Here is a 16,170-nt window from a genome sequence, read left to right as displayed (position 1 = left end):
CGTCTTATAATCAGGGTCGTCTTATAATCAAGCAAATACGGTATATTGGATTAGGGAATGATTTCTTGTTTTTCTCTTTATTTTTGGGGAATCATGGCTACCCCCACAGTATAAGAATAGGATTTGGTATAAGAATAGGATTTGGTATATATCCCAGGGCAGACTTATATAGGCAGGGTTCCACTCAGGTAATCAGGCTCAGCTGTCCCAAGCAATCAATAACGGGTGCTCCAGAGAGGGAAGAGCGGCCACTAGTGTGTGCAGACACACATGACAGCAAATAATTATTGTATGGTCCGGGCTAGTAGGGTGGAATCCTTAATACTTAACAATATTTTGGGAGGGATGCATACCACACACTCTCATACAATCTCAGCTTCCTTCAGGCAAACATTTAAAATAAACATCTACAAGTTATCTTATTATCTATATTAAAACAGGGCAAAATGCTAAAAAATGGCTTTTATTGTGCTCAAAATTAAAAAAGAAAAAAAACATTTCTGAATACAAAGGGTGTTAACATTATGGCTACTTCTTCTGTTCTATGCACAGGCAGACTAAAAGATTAAGCAGGGCATGTGCAAATATGATTTAAGAAAAGAGTCAAAATTAACCAAGCTATGGTTAAACTAAAATGAAATGAACTAAAGACATAAACAGTTTCATTATATTATCATGATTGGTCCTTTGTGACAATATCAGACTACATGGCACCTTCTTGAGGGATAATCACAATTGAAAAACTCAATTCTTCTCCTATTGTAATTTAGATGTTATGATATAACAACTTAATCTGAGTCTGCACATTAGATGCAAGAACAAAGCTATTTAATATTGCACACATTTATGTGAAATAACCTCTTTGGAATCGCATATAATTCAATGGCTCATATATATATGTATATATATATATACAGTGCCCTCCACCAATAATGTAAATATGGGCAAATAATGCTGTGAAAAATTGTCTTTTCCCAAAAAATAAAGAAAAATAGTCTGCTATTGGCACCCCATATGAGAAAAGTATATTTTGAGTATAGTCCCATTGATATTTTGCATTCTTTAGTACACCTGGGTGACTAGGAACAGCAAATTGTTCAATCATGACTTCCTGTTTCACAGGGATATAAATAATAGGTAACATATAGGCCCCATTATTAACTGTCTTCACTACTATCAATACTTGAGGTGGACTTTTCAGTTCACCCCAAAGGGTGCCAATAAACAATTTTCTTTATGGATAAACCTGTGTTGTGTTTGCAATTGTTTGGTATCCATGAGAGTAGAGTGTTTTTTTAGAATATATCAAAGGGATAAACAATAAAGACAATTTTTCACAGCATGCTTTGCTCATATTTACCAAGGGTGCCAATATTAGCGGAGGGAAATGTATAAGTAAGAAAAACTTCTTTTGGTTATTTATATAATAATGAGAATCTACAAGCCTATTTATTCAATAAAAGGTGAGATGTAGTGTTGTATCTTTATTATATATATATATATATATATATATATATATAGACAAGTCAGTAATTTGAAACTGCTTTTACTTTTTATAATAAAATGCAGATACATAATACAAATATAAATGGATAACATTGGTAAATATTGCAGTAGTTTGAAAAGGCATTTACATAATTGTATATTCCATGCAAACATAAAATAACACAACACATTTATCAAAAATCTGACCTGTTTCTTGATATGATGGGAAAACACCAATTTGTGCTCTGTATTCAAGTGTTAGAACCTTCAAAAACTACAATGTGACAATTTATAGAAAAAGGAGAAAAATATTAACTATTAACCGGTCTCTAACACTCTCCAACACTCTCCAATGGGAATGTATGACTGCTCGCCAGTCTGTATGCAACTGAGTCAGTTTTAGTATTGCTAGAAAATTCCTTCTTGACCCCAAAATGGCAGCATTTTGACAACACCAATGTAGAAAGGGAATGTATGACTGCTAACCAGTATGTATGCAATTGAGTCAGTTTTACTACTGCCTATTGGTTTAGGCTAAGTGTAAATTTCAGGAATGTTTACAGCAAGGTGTCTTACCTTGACAAATCTCCAACTAGCAAACAGCATTTGTAACTTATTGACTGGTTTTTTTCACAAGTGGTGAAATTCCAAAGCCAGTCCTTATCATAGAAACAAGCTCATATAGACACAGAAACTGACTAAATACACTCAAAAACTAATGAAACTATAGCTCACACGGTTTCACCGTTTGGTTTAGTTTAGCCAATAGAATGTGTTAATAAGAATAAATGAGTTGGCCATTTTGCTTGACAAACTATATATTGCTGTCTGCATATTTGTGTAAGAACATGTAACACTAAGTTATGTATAATGCCATTATGACATGCTTTAACTGAATTGGATTATCTAATTTTGTTATACTTTGTCACTTTTTTAATTCAGAAAATGTATTTCTCCCCAGTTTTTACTGCGGAATAATACTGTTAGCTTTCTTTCATGATTTTATTTTTCTTCTGAAATGCAATACAAACCATTGTGTGGAAATCTGTTCATAAACAGGACTATGCACAGGACACGTGGTCATGAGTTTAGACTGGAAGAAAGGAGATTTAGTCTAAAGAGAGGGTATTCTACAGTAAGGACAATAACGATGTAGAATTCTCTGCCTGGAGAGGTAGTTTTATCTGAGTCTGTACAGACGTTTAAACAGCAACTGGATGGATACTTGGAAAAACATAATATTTGGGAATATAATCTTTAATTATGGGGACACAGCTTATTGATCCAAGGAGAAATCTGACTGCCATTTGGGGGTCAAGAAGGAATTTTTTCCCTGGTTAGTGCAAAATTGGAAAGAGCCAAACTGAGGGTTTTTTTGCCTTCTTTTGGATCAACAGCAATAAATTAACCCATATAGGAAAGGCTGAACTTGATGGACCCATGTCTTTTTTCAGCCTATATAACTATGTAACTATGTAACATTATCAGAGGTTACTGTCTATTTTAGGCCAGTGAGCCAATGACACTGCACAACTCTTCTGGCTCCAATATGTCAGGCTTTGTGGTGGGAAAGACACACAGAAACTCCCAGGGGTGACTCAATGCTCTATTTTCCCTCATTGTCTACAATGAAATAAAAATGCTAATACAAATGCCAAATGTTTCTTTGAGTGAATTTTGTTTTTGTGTCTCATAAATCATACTATGAAGGATTCCCAAAGAACAGGCAATAAACAACAATGCACACATAGATTTTGTTATATTGTGTATTATACCGCTTTACATGCTGGCACAGATGCAAGATTATGCATTGTTGGGATTTCATGGGTTTTGAAAGTTAAGCTGGCTACCGATGGACAACTACTTCCCAATTTAGTTTGAATGTTTAGTCTTCCATATGGATACATTTTTCTTTCCAAATTTAAAGATCGGGTTTGTGAGTTTATTCCATCAACTTTTCCTTCAAGAAAATATGTTAACATTTCTCCTTTTCCTTTGACACTAACTTTGCCACGACAAACAAATTCATAATTGCACCTCTTCAGTATTCGATGAACATCCTCAGTTACCTTAAGAATAAAATAAAATAGAATTATATTATATTCACAACATCAAGACTGTATAAAATAAATAAATGCATGTGAATCTGTTAACTTTAAACAGGATTATTTGCCATTGTGGTATGATTGTGGCTCTAATGGATGGCAGGTCCATGATGATCATCCAAGAAATAGGCCATTATTCTTATTTTAAAGGGACCAGTTAAGCACAAAGAGACATGAAAGAAATCACCATGGATTTAAGCATTGATGAAAGGGCTACATGACTGAGCATGGGAAAGGCATCAATATATACATAATGCAGGAATTATATTTTGAAGACTAGGTAATATGAGTGGTATTTACATATATACGCACATTCAAGAAATGTGCTGGTAGTTAGCAGTCACAAAACGTCTGCTTTTTGGAGTATGAAACAGTAGTGTGATACAGACACAGGGTTTAGGTTATTTGAGACTAGATAAAAATCCTCATTATCATGGAGATAAGTGCATATTCAATAACTGCCCTGTCAGTAAGAATAGGTAAAAAGATTGCTTTACTGCATATAATAAATGCATTAAAATATAGAATACAGGTTGGAGTTCTTTATATTTTGGTCCTAAAGTCTTGAGTGGCTCATGAGAAGGAGGAGCTCATGCTAGGCTATAAAAGTAAGCACTATAAAGGTGCCAACCCGGAATAATTTAGCACAAGGAATTGTTTGTGAGCCCTGACCAGAGCCGGTGGTATCAACCATACAGCACTTTATCATGTTAATGGCTGTTTAACACAAACGTAGAATGTGTCGGCAGATAAGAACCATCTAGTCTGTCCCATTTCTTAAAACATTTTATATCTAGAATAGCTTTGTGCCTATCCCATACATGCTTAAACGTGTTCACTGAATTAACTTCTAACACTTCTGTCGGAAGGCTATTCCATGAATCTACTACCCTCTCAGTAAAGTAATATTTCCCGATAGATTGAAATTACGTCCTCTTGTTGTGGTCGTTTTTCTTCTTTTAAATATACTCTTCTCCTTTATCGTATTAAATGTTTCTATCATATCCTCTCTGTCAAATCTTTCTTCAAAGCTATATATGTCACACCGAGGGGATCTGATGCACTAGGTAGATCCAAAAGCAGGTACCTGGATGCCAGGAGGAGCAGGGTTCAGCTACGGGTTTCACAGATGAATCGTAGTCAAGACAAGCCAGGTTCAGCAATGGTTAAACAGGTAAATCGTGGTCAAGACAAGCCATGTTCAGCAACGGTTAAACAGGGTAAATTCTGGTCAAGAAAAGGCTGGGTTCAACAACGGGTTAAACAGGTACAAACTCACGCTAGCCAAAATGCACTAGGCAATATCACAGGCACTGTTGGAATGTCCACAGGGGGTTTAAATAGTGTTCCTAATCAAAAGCCTGTCTTCTTTAAGAAGGGGCTGTGTGGAACTCGAGATCTCCTTATTCCGTACAGCAGAATCATCAGACGCATGTGCGTCGTCTGAATCGTGGCAGCCATTTTGACCGCGGAGCTGCATATGTGTCTTGCTTCAGTTTCTCTGTTTTGCTTTAATCCATTCCTGGATTTCCGTATGCTCTTTTCTGATCTTCCATCCCTTGATTCCAGTCTTGCTCTTTGCCTCAGCTCTCTTTCCTTTATAAGGTGTGCCCCATCCATGTGTTCTGTTTGTCTGTCAGCAGTCTAAAGGTATATCCTTCTTGGTTTTGTGTGTAGATTCAATGTTCAGTTTATTAGTACTTCCGTATGCACGCTGTAGCGTTAAGCGTTGGAGTACTTTGGCGTAGTGGTGGGCTAAGCATACTATGGCCATAAGATGTGACGGAATCTCCAACAGTTATCTTGTAGTCCTAGGCTAGTCCTGTTTGGTCCTGTGGTTTCTGTGTATTCATGTGTTGCCTGGCCAGTCTTGTCCGCTCTGTGCTTTGTTGTCCTGTCCTGTATAGAGGTAGAGGGGTGTCCTGTCTTGAACCCCCAGTAGAGGGGTGTCCTCTCCTATAACCTCCGGTAGAGGGGTGTCTTTTCCTGTAACCCCGGTAGAGGGGTGTCCTGTCCTGTAACCCCCGGTAGAGGGGTGTCCTGTCCTGTTCATGTCAGATCTTGAGTATTCCTTGTCTTGTTCCCTGATGTGCCCTGTATCTTGTCTGGTTATGGTTCTTGCTTGGTCTCCCTGTCCCTTGCTTGTTATGTTTCTGCTATATACTCTGCTTAGTTTCCCTACTTCCAGCCTACAGCATCCTGCACATGATTCCAGTGCTATGTCTCATGCCTGTTCCAGGGTGCCTGCCGGATATCTACAAGTTCTGTCATCATCCGCTGCTATGTCAGGGCGCTGGTATGTGTACCGGGAAAGTGCTGTCCAACTCCGCTACTGCACCGAAACTCCTGAACACAATCTTTGGGCGCTCTGGGTCTTTACAGTCGTCTGTATGGTGAGACCAAGAACTGCAGGCTCCTATACTTATAGGCTACGGTCTAGCCACACTCAAGATGGCTGCCGGATTCCACCAAACAGGAAGTGACATCGGACTTTTCTGTGCCAAAAGCTCCAATTGGTGCCTAGTCACCTCATCCTTTATAAACCCTCAGAGGACAAACCTTGCCCTCTGATGGTCATACGTGCGTATGCAAAAAGACATGTCTTCATAGCCTTCCCCTGATTGCTGGTTTAGGCTGGAAGCGATTCTCTGATAGTTATAGGAGCTCCATCAGTGTTTTTCTTGAGATTTCTTAGGAAACAGAAGGTCTCTTTCTAGTGTAATGTGCTTTAGCACCCACTGTTATCAGAAATACAGCTACTTGCCTTTCAAGGGGAATGGCATTTTTACAGAAGTACTGTTCTAATCGTTCAGTCCAGGAACTCCAGGAGGTATGCTCCCCATCAAATTCAGATAATTGGTCAAAGAAAGTTCAGTGGGGAGGGGGAGGAAGTGAAGGGGTTATATAAGGTTGGGGAATAAGGGGGTTCTGGGCTTTTTGTTGTGCCAACTTACCCGGTGTGTTTGTCCCACCCTCCCTCCTTTTATTTTGTGATGTTTCATGTTATTATGTGACCTTGTCTACTAATATTTTCTTTGTTTTGTTTTAGGATTTTGTCACAGCCGGGGGGCGGTAGCTTGCCAGGTTGCCGGGGGGTGCTATGTGGTTATTGCCACTGGTGTTAAAGTGTCGGTGGGAGGTTCCTGGCTGGGCGTGTTGCTGGAACTTCGGGTGTGGGAGGGGCATCATGGGATGCCCTCCCATAAGGTGATGTTTACGGTTCGGCGCCGGTTGGTCCTTAAGAAATCGGCTGTGGCCTCTTTTCATCCCACATTTGGTGTCTGTGTTTTATTGGGGGGTTAATTGGGGATGACATAGCCTGAGAGTCGAGGCTACCCCTGTCATGGGCTGCCCGTGTATGCAGTGGCGTCTCCAGCTTTCATATTTAGGGGGGGCACAGGGACCAAAGTAGGTGGGCTACATTATACCCTGCTGCTAATATTAGATATATATATTATATTCTACTGCCAGTATATATAAATATTAGATAAATATTTGCCCCTGCTGCCAATATATATATATATATATATATATATATATATATAAATATTAGACCCTGTTGCCAATATATTTTATAGTGAAAAAATTGGACCCTACCCAAGCATTTTCTTAGGCCCGGCTCCACGCTCCCTAGCATGCAATCACTCCCTCTGCTACCATACCAAAAAAAAAAAAATTGCCACACTGACTGCAGATCAGTGGAAGACTGTGAGAGTCCCTTTGTCCCCTCATTCACTAAACCACACCTCTCTTTTACTTACTCCCTGTAGTTCAGGTATAGATCAAATAAACAGCACGTGCAACTGAATAAGATATAAAAACCCTGTATTTGCAGGTATACATAAATAATGTATGGAAACATAGTATTGCAGGTATAAAGCAACAGAACACACAAACCCAGCATTGCAGGTATAGATCAACTGGAAATCACATGTAAACTCAGCATTAAAAGGTATAGATAAAACCCCCTAAATTACAGGCTTAGACCACAGGTTGCACACTCCAAAGCCAGCACTGGCATCCACACTGCCCACATAGAACCTGACCAGCACCCAAATCACACACACATAGAACGTGCCTTCTTTTTCCCCAAACAGCCCAGAATGAGTCAACATTGCCCCCAAACAGCCGAGCATAGCATAGCAAGGTATAGATCAAATAAACAACACTTGGAATCAGCACTCCAGGTATTGATGAACTGAATAAGACATACAAATCCTGTATTTGCAGGTAAACATATATAATGTATGGAAACATAGCATAGCAGATATGGATCTACAGAATAACACAAAAACTCAGCTTTGCAGGTATAGATCAATTGGAATTCACGTAAAAACTCAGCATTAAAAGGTATAGATAAAACCCCCTAAACCACAGGTTGCACACCCCAAAGCCAGCACTGGCATCCACACTGCCCACATAGAACCTGACCAGCACCCAAATCACACACACATAGGGACGTGCCTTCTTTTTCCCCAAACAGCCCAGAATGAGTCAACATTGTCCCCAAACAGCCGAGCATATGCCATCTTTGTCCCATAAACACGCTACCTGTGCCATCTTTGTCCCAATGCTTAAACACCCTGCTTATACCATCTTTGCCTTTTTGACAGATCAATTATACACCTATGATTCACTGAAACACTTTTACAGTCACTCACTAATTCACTTTCGTTCACACAATCATTTATTCTTTCACTCTTTCACAAATTGTTTACACATATTCATTAAAGTGGGCCCCGGACAGATAGAATTCAGAGGAGGGGCCGCATGATCAGGATCATGTTGTTGGTTGTTGAATCATGTTGGGGTGCATGATCATTTTGGATAGGTCAGGGCTTAGGGGGGCGTGGGGTTAATGCCCCTTTAAGTAGTAACTCTGCCTTGTCGTGCATGGACACAAGGGAGAGGCAGTACAGGAGATTTTTGATTTTTGCAAAGATTTTGGCAGGAGATTTTTCCCTACCTTTTTTGCTGGCATGTCCGAGTTGGAGGTGCTGATGTCCAGGAGTCGGCTATGCAGCTCGGGACTTCGTGGCTGGAGGAGCAACTGGAGCAGCTGACCGGTGGATAGTCACAGCAGGAGGCCAGTACGGCGCAGACATCGGTGACGGTGCAGCAGAGGGCTCCCAGGGCACGAAGAACTCGGGTCCCAGTGAGGCTCAGTCCGGAGTAGTCGTCAGGTGCAGGCCCTTGCCTGGACTACCGTTTATTCTGGTCGCCGCCTGCCCTTGACCTATTGCTTGTTTACTGATACCGCTTTGGACTATCCTCTGCTCTTACGCTCCCAGCCCAATCCTGACATGCTTTCACTTCATTGCTTCAGAAGTTCCCTGCTGCTGCTACTTCTGGGGCTGCGCATGCAAAGCTGACTGCTGTATGGGAGAGTGGGGCCACATCTGGCGGTGGGGTATCTGCTTCAAATAGTGCTTCTTTGGGTACTGAGGTAGGGGGGAAGGATTGTTCTGGTGTGCGTTCCGCTAAGGGCGCCTTACCTGTTTCTGGTGGTGAGAAGGTAGCTGAAGGGGCGGATCAGCCACGTTTGTCTGATATGGCTAAGGGGGAAGTATACGTATATTTTGAAGGTCCTTTGGGGGCTCACTTAAAACAGGAGGTAAAAGATAAAATTTGGATGGGGGAATATGCGGATATATTTACTGTATCGCCGTTGAAGCATTTTAACATGGATAGGTTGTCTACGGCTGACAACAAGAAGAAAGAGGATGAGGAAAAGCGCAGGTATCGCCTGATATCTAGAACTTTTCAGGTTTGTTTGCAGGTGTTTGCCGTTCTGGCGAGCGTTATTGGGGAGAAAGCTTCTGACCACTCCCAACTGTTTTGTTATATGGATAGCATTGGGGAGGCGCACAGGGTCTATGGCAGCCTGGCTTGGCTCAGGTATGGTGAACAGTTTTGTCAGGGAAAGGCGGTGCGTTCGTCAATTAGATGGGATCATAAGGACATTGCATTGTGGCTCAAGGTTACGGCTCCTGTGCGGCAGCCCTTTTTAGGCCCTGCCGGCGGAGCCAGCAATTCCGCGTCGGCAGGTTTCAAAGACTGCTATTGCTGGCAGTTTAATGAGGGACAGTGTAAGTGTACCAGCTGCAGATGTAAGCATGAATGTTCTGAGTGCTCAGGTTCCCACCCATTGTCGAAATGTTTTAAAAAGGCAAAGGGAGGTAAAGGGTCCGGTGCTGGGGCAAAAGGGGACGACTCCGGTGAGAGTAAGTGAGATGCTGCCATGGTTATCTAGATAGGGAAAAGAAAAAGTGTCGGTGCGCTATTTGAGGTTGTTGGCTCCTCATCAGTCTGGTTGCAGCTTGCTGTCCAGGGGTTAATAGGGAGGAGGTTTAATTGCACCTCCCCCAACACATTAATAAGGTTTTGGTAACAGTATAAACTGCTTTGTGTGCCCACTATGTAGGAGGTGGGAGTAGGTTCTCACTCTATTGAGAGTGTGCCTTGACGTGGCGGGTGAGCTTAAATATGCTTTGGCCAATTCATATAACCAAAACCTCTCATTTATATTATGTTTATATATTTGTTGCCAACTTTATTAGGGTAAGAAGCGCAGACAGTTTTTGTTTTTTGTATACATGGTTATCTAGATATCCTGATAGGGTGGCTGCAGCACTGCTCGAATCAGGGTTTTCTGTGGGATTTTACATACCGTTTCAGGATGGAGGGGCAATCAGTGTTACAAAAAATTTGAAATCTGCGTTGTCATACCCAGAGGTGGTTAGGGAGAAGTTGGCTAAAGAGGTTGCGTTGGGTCGCATGGCAGGTCCTTTTCCTAGTCCTCCTCTGGTCAACCTTAGGGTTTCTCCTTTGGGTGTTGTGCCCATGAAGGAACCGGGTAAATTCCGGTTGATTCATCACCTATCCTTTCCAAAAGGTGTGTCGGTGAATGACGGCATCGAAAAGGAATTATGTAGGGTCTCTTACACCTCGTTTGATTCTGCTTTGCATTGGGTACGGCATTACGGTAAAGAGGCTTTGTTGGTTAAAAGAGACGTGGAATCGGCTTTCCGGCTACTGCCGGTTCATCCGGATTTCTTTCACCTGTTGGGTTGTTTGTGGGGCGGTGAATATTTTGTCCACATGTGTTTGCCTATGGATGTTCAATTTCCTGTTTTAGTTGTTTTCTTGATTGGGTGGTTAGGGAGGAGTCTGGTGTTCCCAAGTCTGTGCTATGGTTCTGGCTACATTACAGAGCGTCATGCAGCATTTTGGGATGCCCTTGGCGCCCTACAAAACGGAGGGCCCGGTTACTAGTTTGAAGTTTTTGGGAATAGAGATTGACTCTGTGTCCATGACGTTCCAGCTGCCTATGGATAAAGTTGTGGATTTACGTCTTTGGGTTAGTCATTTTCGTTCTGCTAAGAAAGCTACTTGAAAACAACTCCAGTTGTTGTTAGGAAAGTACAATTTTGCATGTCGCATTATCCCGATGGGCAGGGGTTTTTGTAGGAGGTTGGCGATGGCTTCAGCTGGGGTTAAGGCCATCCCACGGGCAGGGTCTCAAGGGAATGAGGGGGCCGATGTGCTCACACCACGTACTATTGCGGTTTACGGCTCGTGGTTGGCATTCAAACGAGTTCATGTGAGTTCCCGCGTGACGTGGAACAGTTGGTTAAGTCATATGGTTGTCATGTGGGGTAACCTCCATGGTGTGAAGATTTGTAAACGGGCGGTTGGGGCGTTAAGCTTGGAGGTTACAAAGGAGGTTATATAAAGCTGTGGCCTTTCAAAATCATTCGGTTGTCTGTCTTTGTTTTTTTATTATTCTTAATAATTAGCAGACCAACAAAGGGGCCCCCCTGTGGACGTCACTGCGTGTATGTTCTTGTAAACGCCGGAGGTGAGGTTTCAAAGTTTGTGGTGGTGGCAGTGGGTTTTTATAGCCGTCGTGGGGACTTTCCAGAATCTTCAAGGGGTGAGTGTCTTTACGTCATGGTGTTATCTCTAAGTGGCTGGCCCTCTAACTTATGGTGCTGGACAGGCACTTTAAACAGAGGTCGTTCGCCATGCTGTTCTTATGTCATTGTGAGTTTCCTTATCTATTCGGCACAGCGATCTGTACATGTTGATGTCTGATGCCTAAGTTACAAGTTATATACTTAGCTAATTAACCCTGTCATGACCTGGCTCAGGAGTCATATAATTAAAATGCATTACAGTCCATATGGGCCCAGATCTCTGAGTATGTCTAGCCCCTTGTAGAAAGTATGTCATGAAGAATGGAGGCAGTTCTGAAGGCAAAAGGGGGTCCAACCAGGTACTAGCAAGGTGTACCTAATAAAGTGGCCAGTGAGTGCAGTAGCGTACCTAGCGGGGGGGGGGCAGTCCGCACCGGGCACCGCTGATCAGGGGGGTGCCAACTTGCCGGCACCCGGCACCCCTCCAGAGACGGACAGTAATGTCCGTCGCTGGAGGAGCAGGCTCGCAAGGGAGCGGTATCCGGAGGTCTTTAACAGACCTCCGGCTCCCTTGAGTGATTTTAAGCCCGTTCAAGGATCTCCCTTGAACCCGGCTTAAAATCACTCAAGAGAGCCGGAGGTCTGTTAAAGACCTCCGATACCGCTCCCTTGCGATCCGCGCGGCAACAGCTGCTGTGCGCCGGGGTTTGTTGTCACTGAAGCCGCGCCCACCATGTGTGGATTAGTATATGTGTTGATTGGTATGTGTGTGGATTGGTGTGTGTGTGGATTGGTATGTGTGTGGATTGGTATATGTGTGGATTGGTATGTGTGTGGATTGGTATGTGTGTGGACTGGTATGTGCGTGGATTGGTATATGTGCGTGGATTGGTATATGTGTGTGGATTGGTATATGTGTGTGGATTGGTATATGTGTGTGGATTGGTAAGTGTGTGGATTGGTAAATGTGTGGATTGGTAAATGTGTGGATTGGTAAATGTATGGATTGGTAAATGTTTGGATTGGTAAATGTTTGGATTGGTATGTGTGTGAGAGTGATGGGTGTTATGCTGTACCATTTCCAATGTATTTTTCATTATATAATTATGCTCTAAAGTACATCATAACTCCCATCACTCTATACTGTTCCATACAGTGGCAGAGCTGGGAGACAGAGGCCTTGCACCCCCACCGCAGGACTCCTGAAAGGTAAGTGAACTTCAAAGAGGGAGAGGGTAGATAGTTATAAGGAGGTAGTTATAAGGAGGTAGATAGGGAGAAGGGAGTGAGATGGGGGATAGGGGGTAGATAGTGAGAAGGGGTAGATAGGGCAATCATACTCCTATCATGCCAAGTCTGCGAGTGCCTCCTGAAATCTGGGAATGCCTGAATGTGATTGCTGTTAACAATTATATATATATATATATATATATATATATATATATATATACCGTATTGGCTCGAATATAGGCCGCACTTTTTTCCCCCACTTTAAGTTTTTAAAGTGGGGGTGCGGCCTATATTCGGTGTCTAGCGCCCGACGCCCGGGACATGCAGTCCGGGCGCCGGGCAGGCAGCGGGGTTAAGATACAGATCCCCCGCAGCGGTGCAGGGGACCCGTATCCTACTCCCCGATACGCTCAGACAGCCTCCCCTGCCAGCACTTCCCACGGGGGGGGGGGGGTGCCGGCACGGGAGGTTATCTAAGCGTTTTACCTCTGCCCACCCCCGACTTACCGGAGCAGACTCCCGGGTGTCTTGCGGGGCCGGCGGGAGACATCTACGCAATACGCGCATGCAACTTCCGGTACCGGAAGTTGCATACGCGTATTGCGTAGATGTCCCTCGCCGGCCCCGCAAGACACCCGGGAGTCTGCTCCGGTAAGTCGAGGAGGGGGGGCAGAGGAGGACAGCGGCAGCGTATGTCGGGGAGGGAGGACAGCGGCAGCGTATGTCGGGGAGGGAGGACAGCGGCAGCGTATCTCGGGGAGGGAGGACAGCGGCAGCGTATCGCGGGGAGGGAGGACAGCGGCAGCGTAACTCGGGGAGGGAGGACAGCGGCAGCGTAACTCGGGGAGGGAGGACAGCGGCAGCGTATCGCGGGGAGGGAGGACAGCGGCAGCGTATCTCGGGGAGGGAGGACAGCGGCAGCGTATCGCGGGGAGGGAGGACAGCGGCAGCGTATCTCGGGGAGGGAGGACAGTGGCAGCATATCTCGGGGGGGGACAGAGTGGCAGCATGTTTTTTTTGGTGCTTTTTTAAAGAAAAAAAACTTTTTCTTTAAAAAAGCACCAAACTTTTAGGGTGCGGCCTATATACGGGGGCGGCCTATATCCGAGCCAATACGGTATATATATATATATATATATAATTTAATTGTTTTGTCCTATTTTGGTGTGTTACTTACTTTAAATAAAAGTGTTAGATTTTTTTATAGTGTGTGTGTGTGGGGGGGTCATTTTCAGTTGCGGCTAGGTAAATGCTACATTTTCGGTTTCAGTCCAGAATTCATTTTGGTGCATCCCTACTACCACATCAATGTTTGGCTTAGTATAAAGTGATTGGGGTTATGCTGCACTATTGTCAATGTCTGGCTCAATGTATAGTGATAGAGATTACGCTGTACCACCGTCAATGTGTGCCTCAGTATATAGTGATAGGTGTTATGCTGTACCACCGTCATTGTCTGCCTCAGTATACAGTGGTAGGTGTTATGCTGTACCACCGTCAATTTCTGTCTCAGTATATAGTGATAAGTGTTATGCTGTACCACCGTCAATGTCTGCCTCAGTATATAATGATAACAGTAATGCTGTACCACCTTCAGTGTCTGCGCCGGTATATAACGGTAGAAGCTATGCAGTTTTAAAGTGTGTGTGTGGGGGTGCCACTTACAGGATCCGCCCTGGGTGCCAAATACTCTAGGTACGCCCCTGAGTGAGTGTATAACCCAGCAAAAACATGACTCTGAAGATCCCTGTCAAGGCCCCCTCCATTCCATTCAGACTCTGTGAGCATCAGGACGGATCCAGGTATCCTTGCATCCGAGACAAGTGGGTCTTCGAAAAGACTTTTCTGAGAGATGTCCCAGTCCCTGCTGAGTTGCGAGTTAATCAGCTAGAGGAGTAATAACTACTTGGCTCGGTGATGTATTACTGTATTGACATTTGACACTGTTGCCGTGATATTGATTGATTGCTTAACTCTTTTTACACACATAAATATACATACATATAAGTAAGAGTTATTAAAGTTTTGCTTGATCAAATTGCTGTGTGTTGTGCTGTCATTACGTATCCTCATTGATTGGGCAAAACATTTTGGCTTAGTCAGTAGGAATACGTAATATTCAGCAAGAAAGGGAAAAAGAAGGGTGCCTCTGACAGAGATTCCGGGGTAGCAGGACATGGATGGAGAGACAGGAGCGGGATTATTAAATAGAATACTGTAGACAATATGTATCATACCCCCTCGCCAGGCAATCCCTGTATTTAAACAGGATGAACTTTGAGAAAGAGATTCTTAAAATTGGAATTTATGTGTTTATATGTAGAATGAATGATATGAATGTTTTTAGTAATATAAAAGGAATGAACAGTAAGGTATCTCCAAAAATCTATAAGAAAAGAGAATTATGGATACTTCTCTGATATAAGCCTCAAGGATTAAATTCCCCTCAAAAAAGGAATCATTTATTTAATTTGCTGTTGCAGGAAAAAGTTGATATCGCAATGATTCAGGAAACACATTGGATAACAAATCCCCAAAAATTGTGGAAATATAGATTATACCCAGAAATATATTACTCAAATTTAGAAGGGAATAATAAAAAAGAGGAACTGCAATTATAATCACTAATAAAGTTAAATTTGAATTAATATATCATGAAGATGACAAACAAGGTAGATCACAAATATTAATTTGTAAAATTAACGATATACTATACACATTGGTGAATATATACGCACCCAATAAGAACCCTTCTAAGTTCGTGAAAAATCTCTTTACTAGAGTACAACAAACAAAAAAAGGAATATTATATATGGGGGGCGATTTTAACTGTATTGTAGATCCGAAAAAGGATTAAAAAATATCTATAACATCAATATTAGATCCTCACATAAAAACAGAAGCAAGAAATATACGTACCTTTATGGAAAATAACTTATTGTACGACACCTGGAGAATCTTACACCCTAATGAAATAGACTTTAGCTTTTTTTCACAGCCACATAGATCCTACTCCAGAATTGACTATATACTAACAGAACCGGATAATTTGAAATCGATAATAAGTGCAAATATAGGGCAAATCACCTGGTCAGATCACGCACCTATTTTCATTAAATTTAAGAATAATCAAAATTATAGATCACACTGGAGATGGAGATTAGATGATTCAGTGTTAAACAACACAGAAATATTAGAGGAACTGATTAGAAGAAACAAGCTAATATGTTTATTGAAATAAATAACAATGGGGAGGTAAAAAATTTTACATTATGGAATGCGTTCAAATGTTATATGAGAGGATGCCTAATAAAAATAGCTTCTAACATTAAGAGGAAATTGGGCCAAAGCTTAGCTGATTTATATATTGATTTAGCTAAAAAAGAAAGATTGAATAAAGATAATCTTACTATAACAAATACACTAGAACG

General features: G+C 42.3%; 1 protein-coding gene across 1 annotated transcript in view; it reads right to left on the bottom strand.

Annotated features, from left to right (window-relative positions):
- Positions 1–2,954: 2,954 nt before the first annotated feature.
- Positions 2,955–16,170, bottom strand: part of ADCY1 (adenylate cyclase 1) — an 854,652-nt gene continuing 841,436 nt past the window's right edge. The window contains exon 21 of the mRNA XM_053467783.1: positions 2,955–3,554. Coding sequence (XP_053323758.1) covers positions 3,255–3,554 — 300 coding nt within the window. The 3' untranslated portion in view covers positions 2,955–3,254. The remainder of the gene's footprint in view (positions 3,555–16,170) is intronic.

Source organism: Spea bombifrons, chromosome 5, assembly GCF_027358695.1.
Source record: "Spea bombifrons isolate aSpeBom1 chromosome 5, aSpeBom1.2.pri, whole genome shotgun sequence".
NCBI lineage: Eukaryota > Metazoa > Chordata > Amphibia > Anura > Pelobatidae > Spea > Spea bombifrons.
Note: the sequence above shows the minus strand (reverse complement) of the source record. Positions and strands in the feature narration are given on the sequence as shown.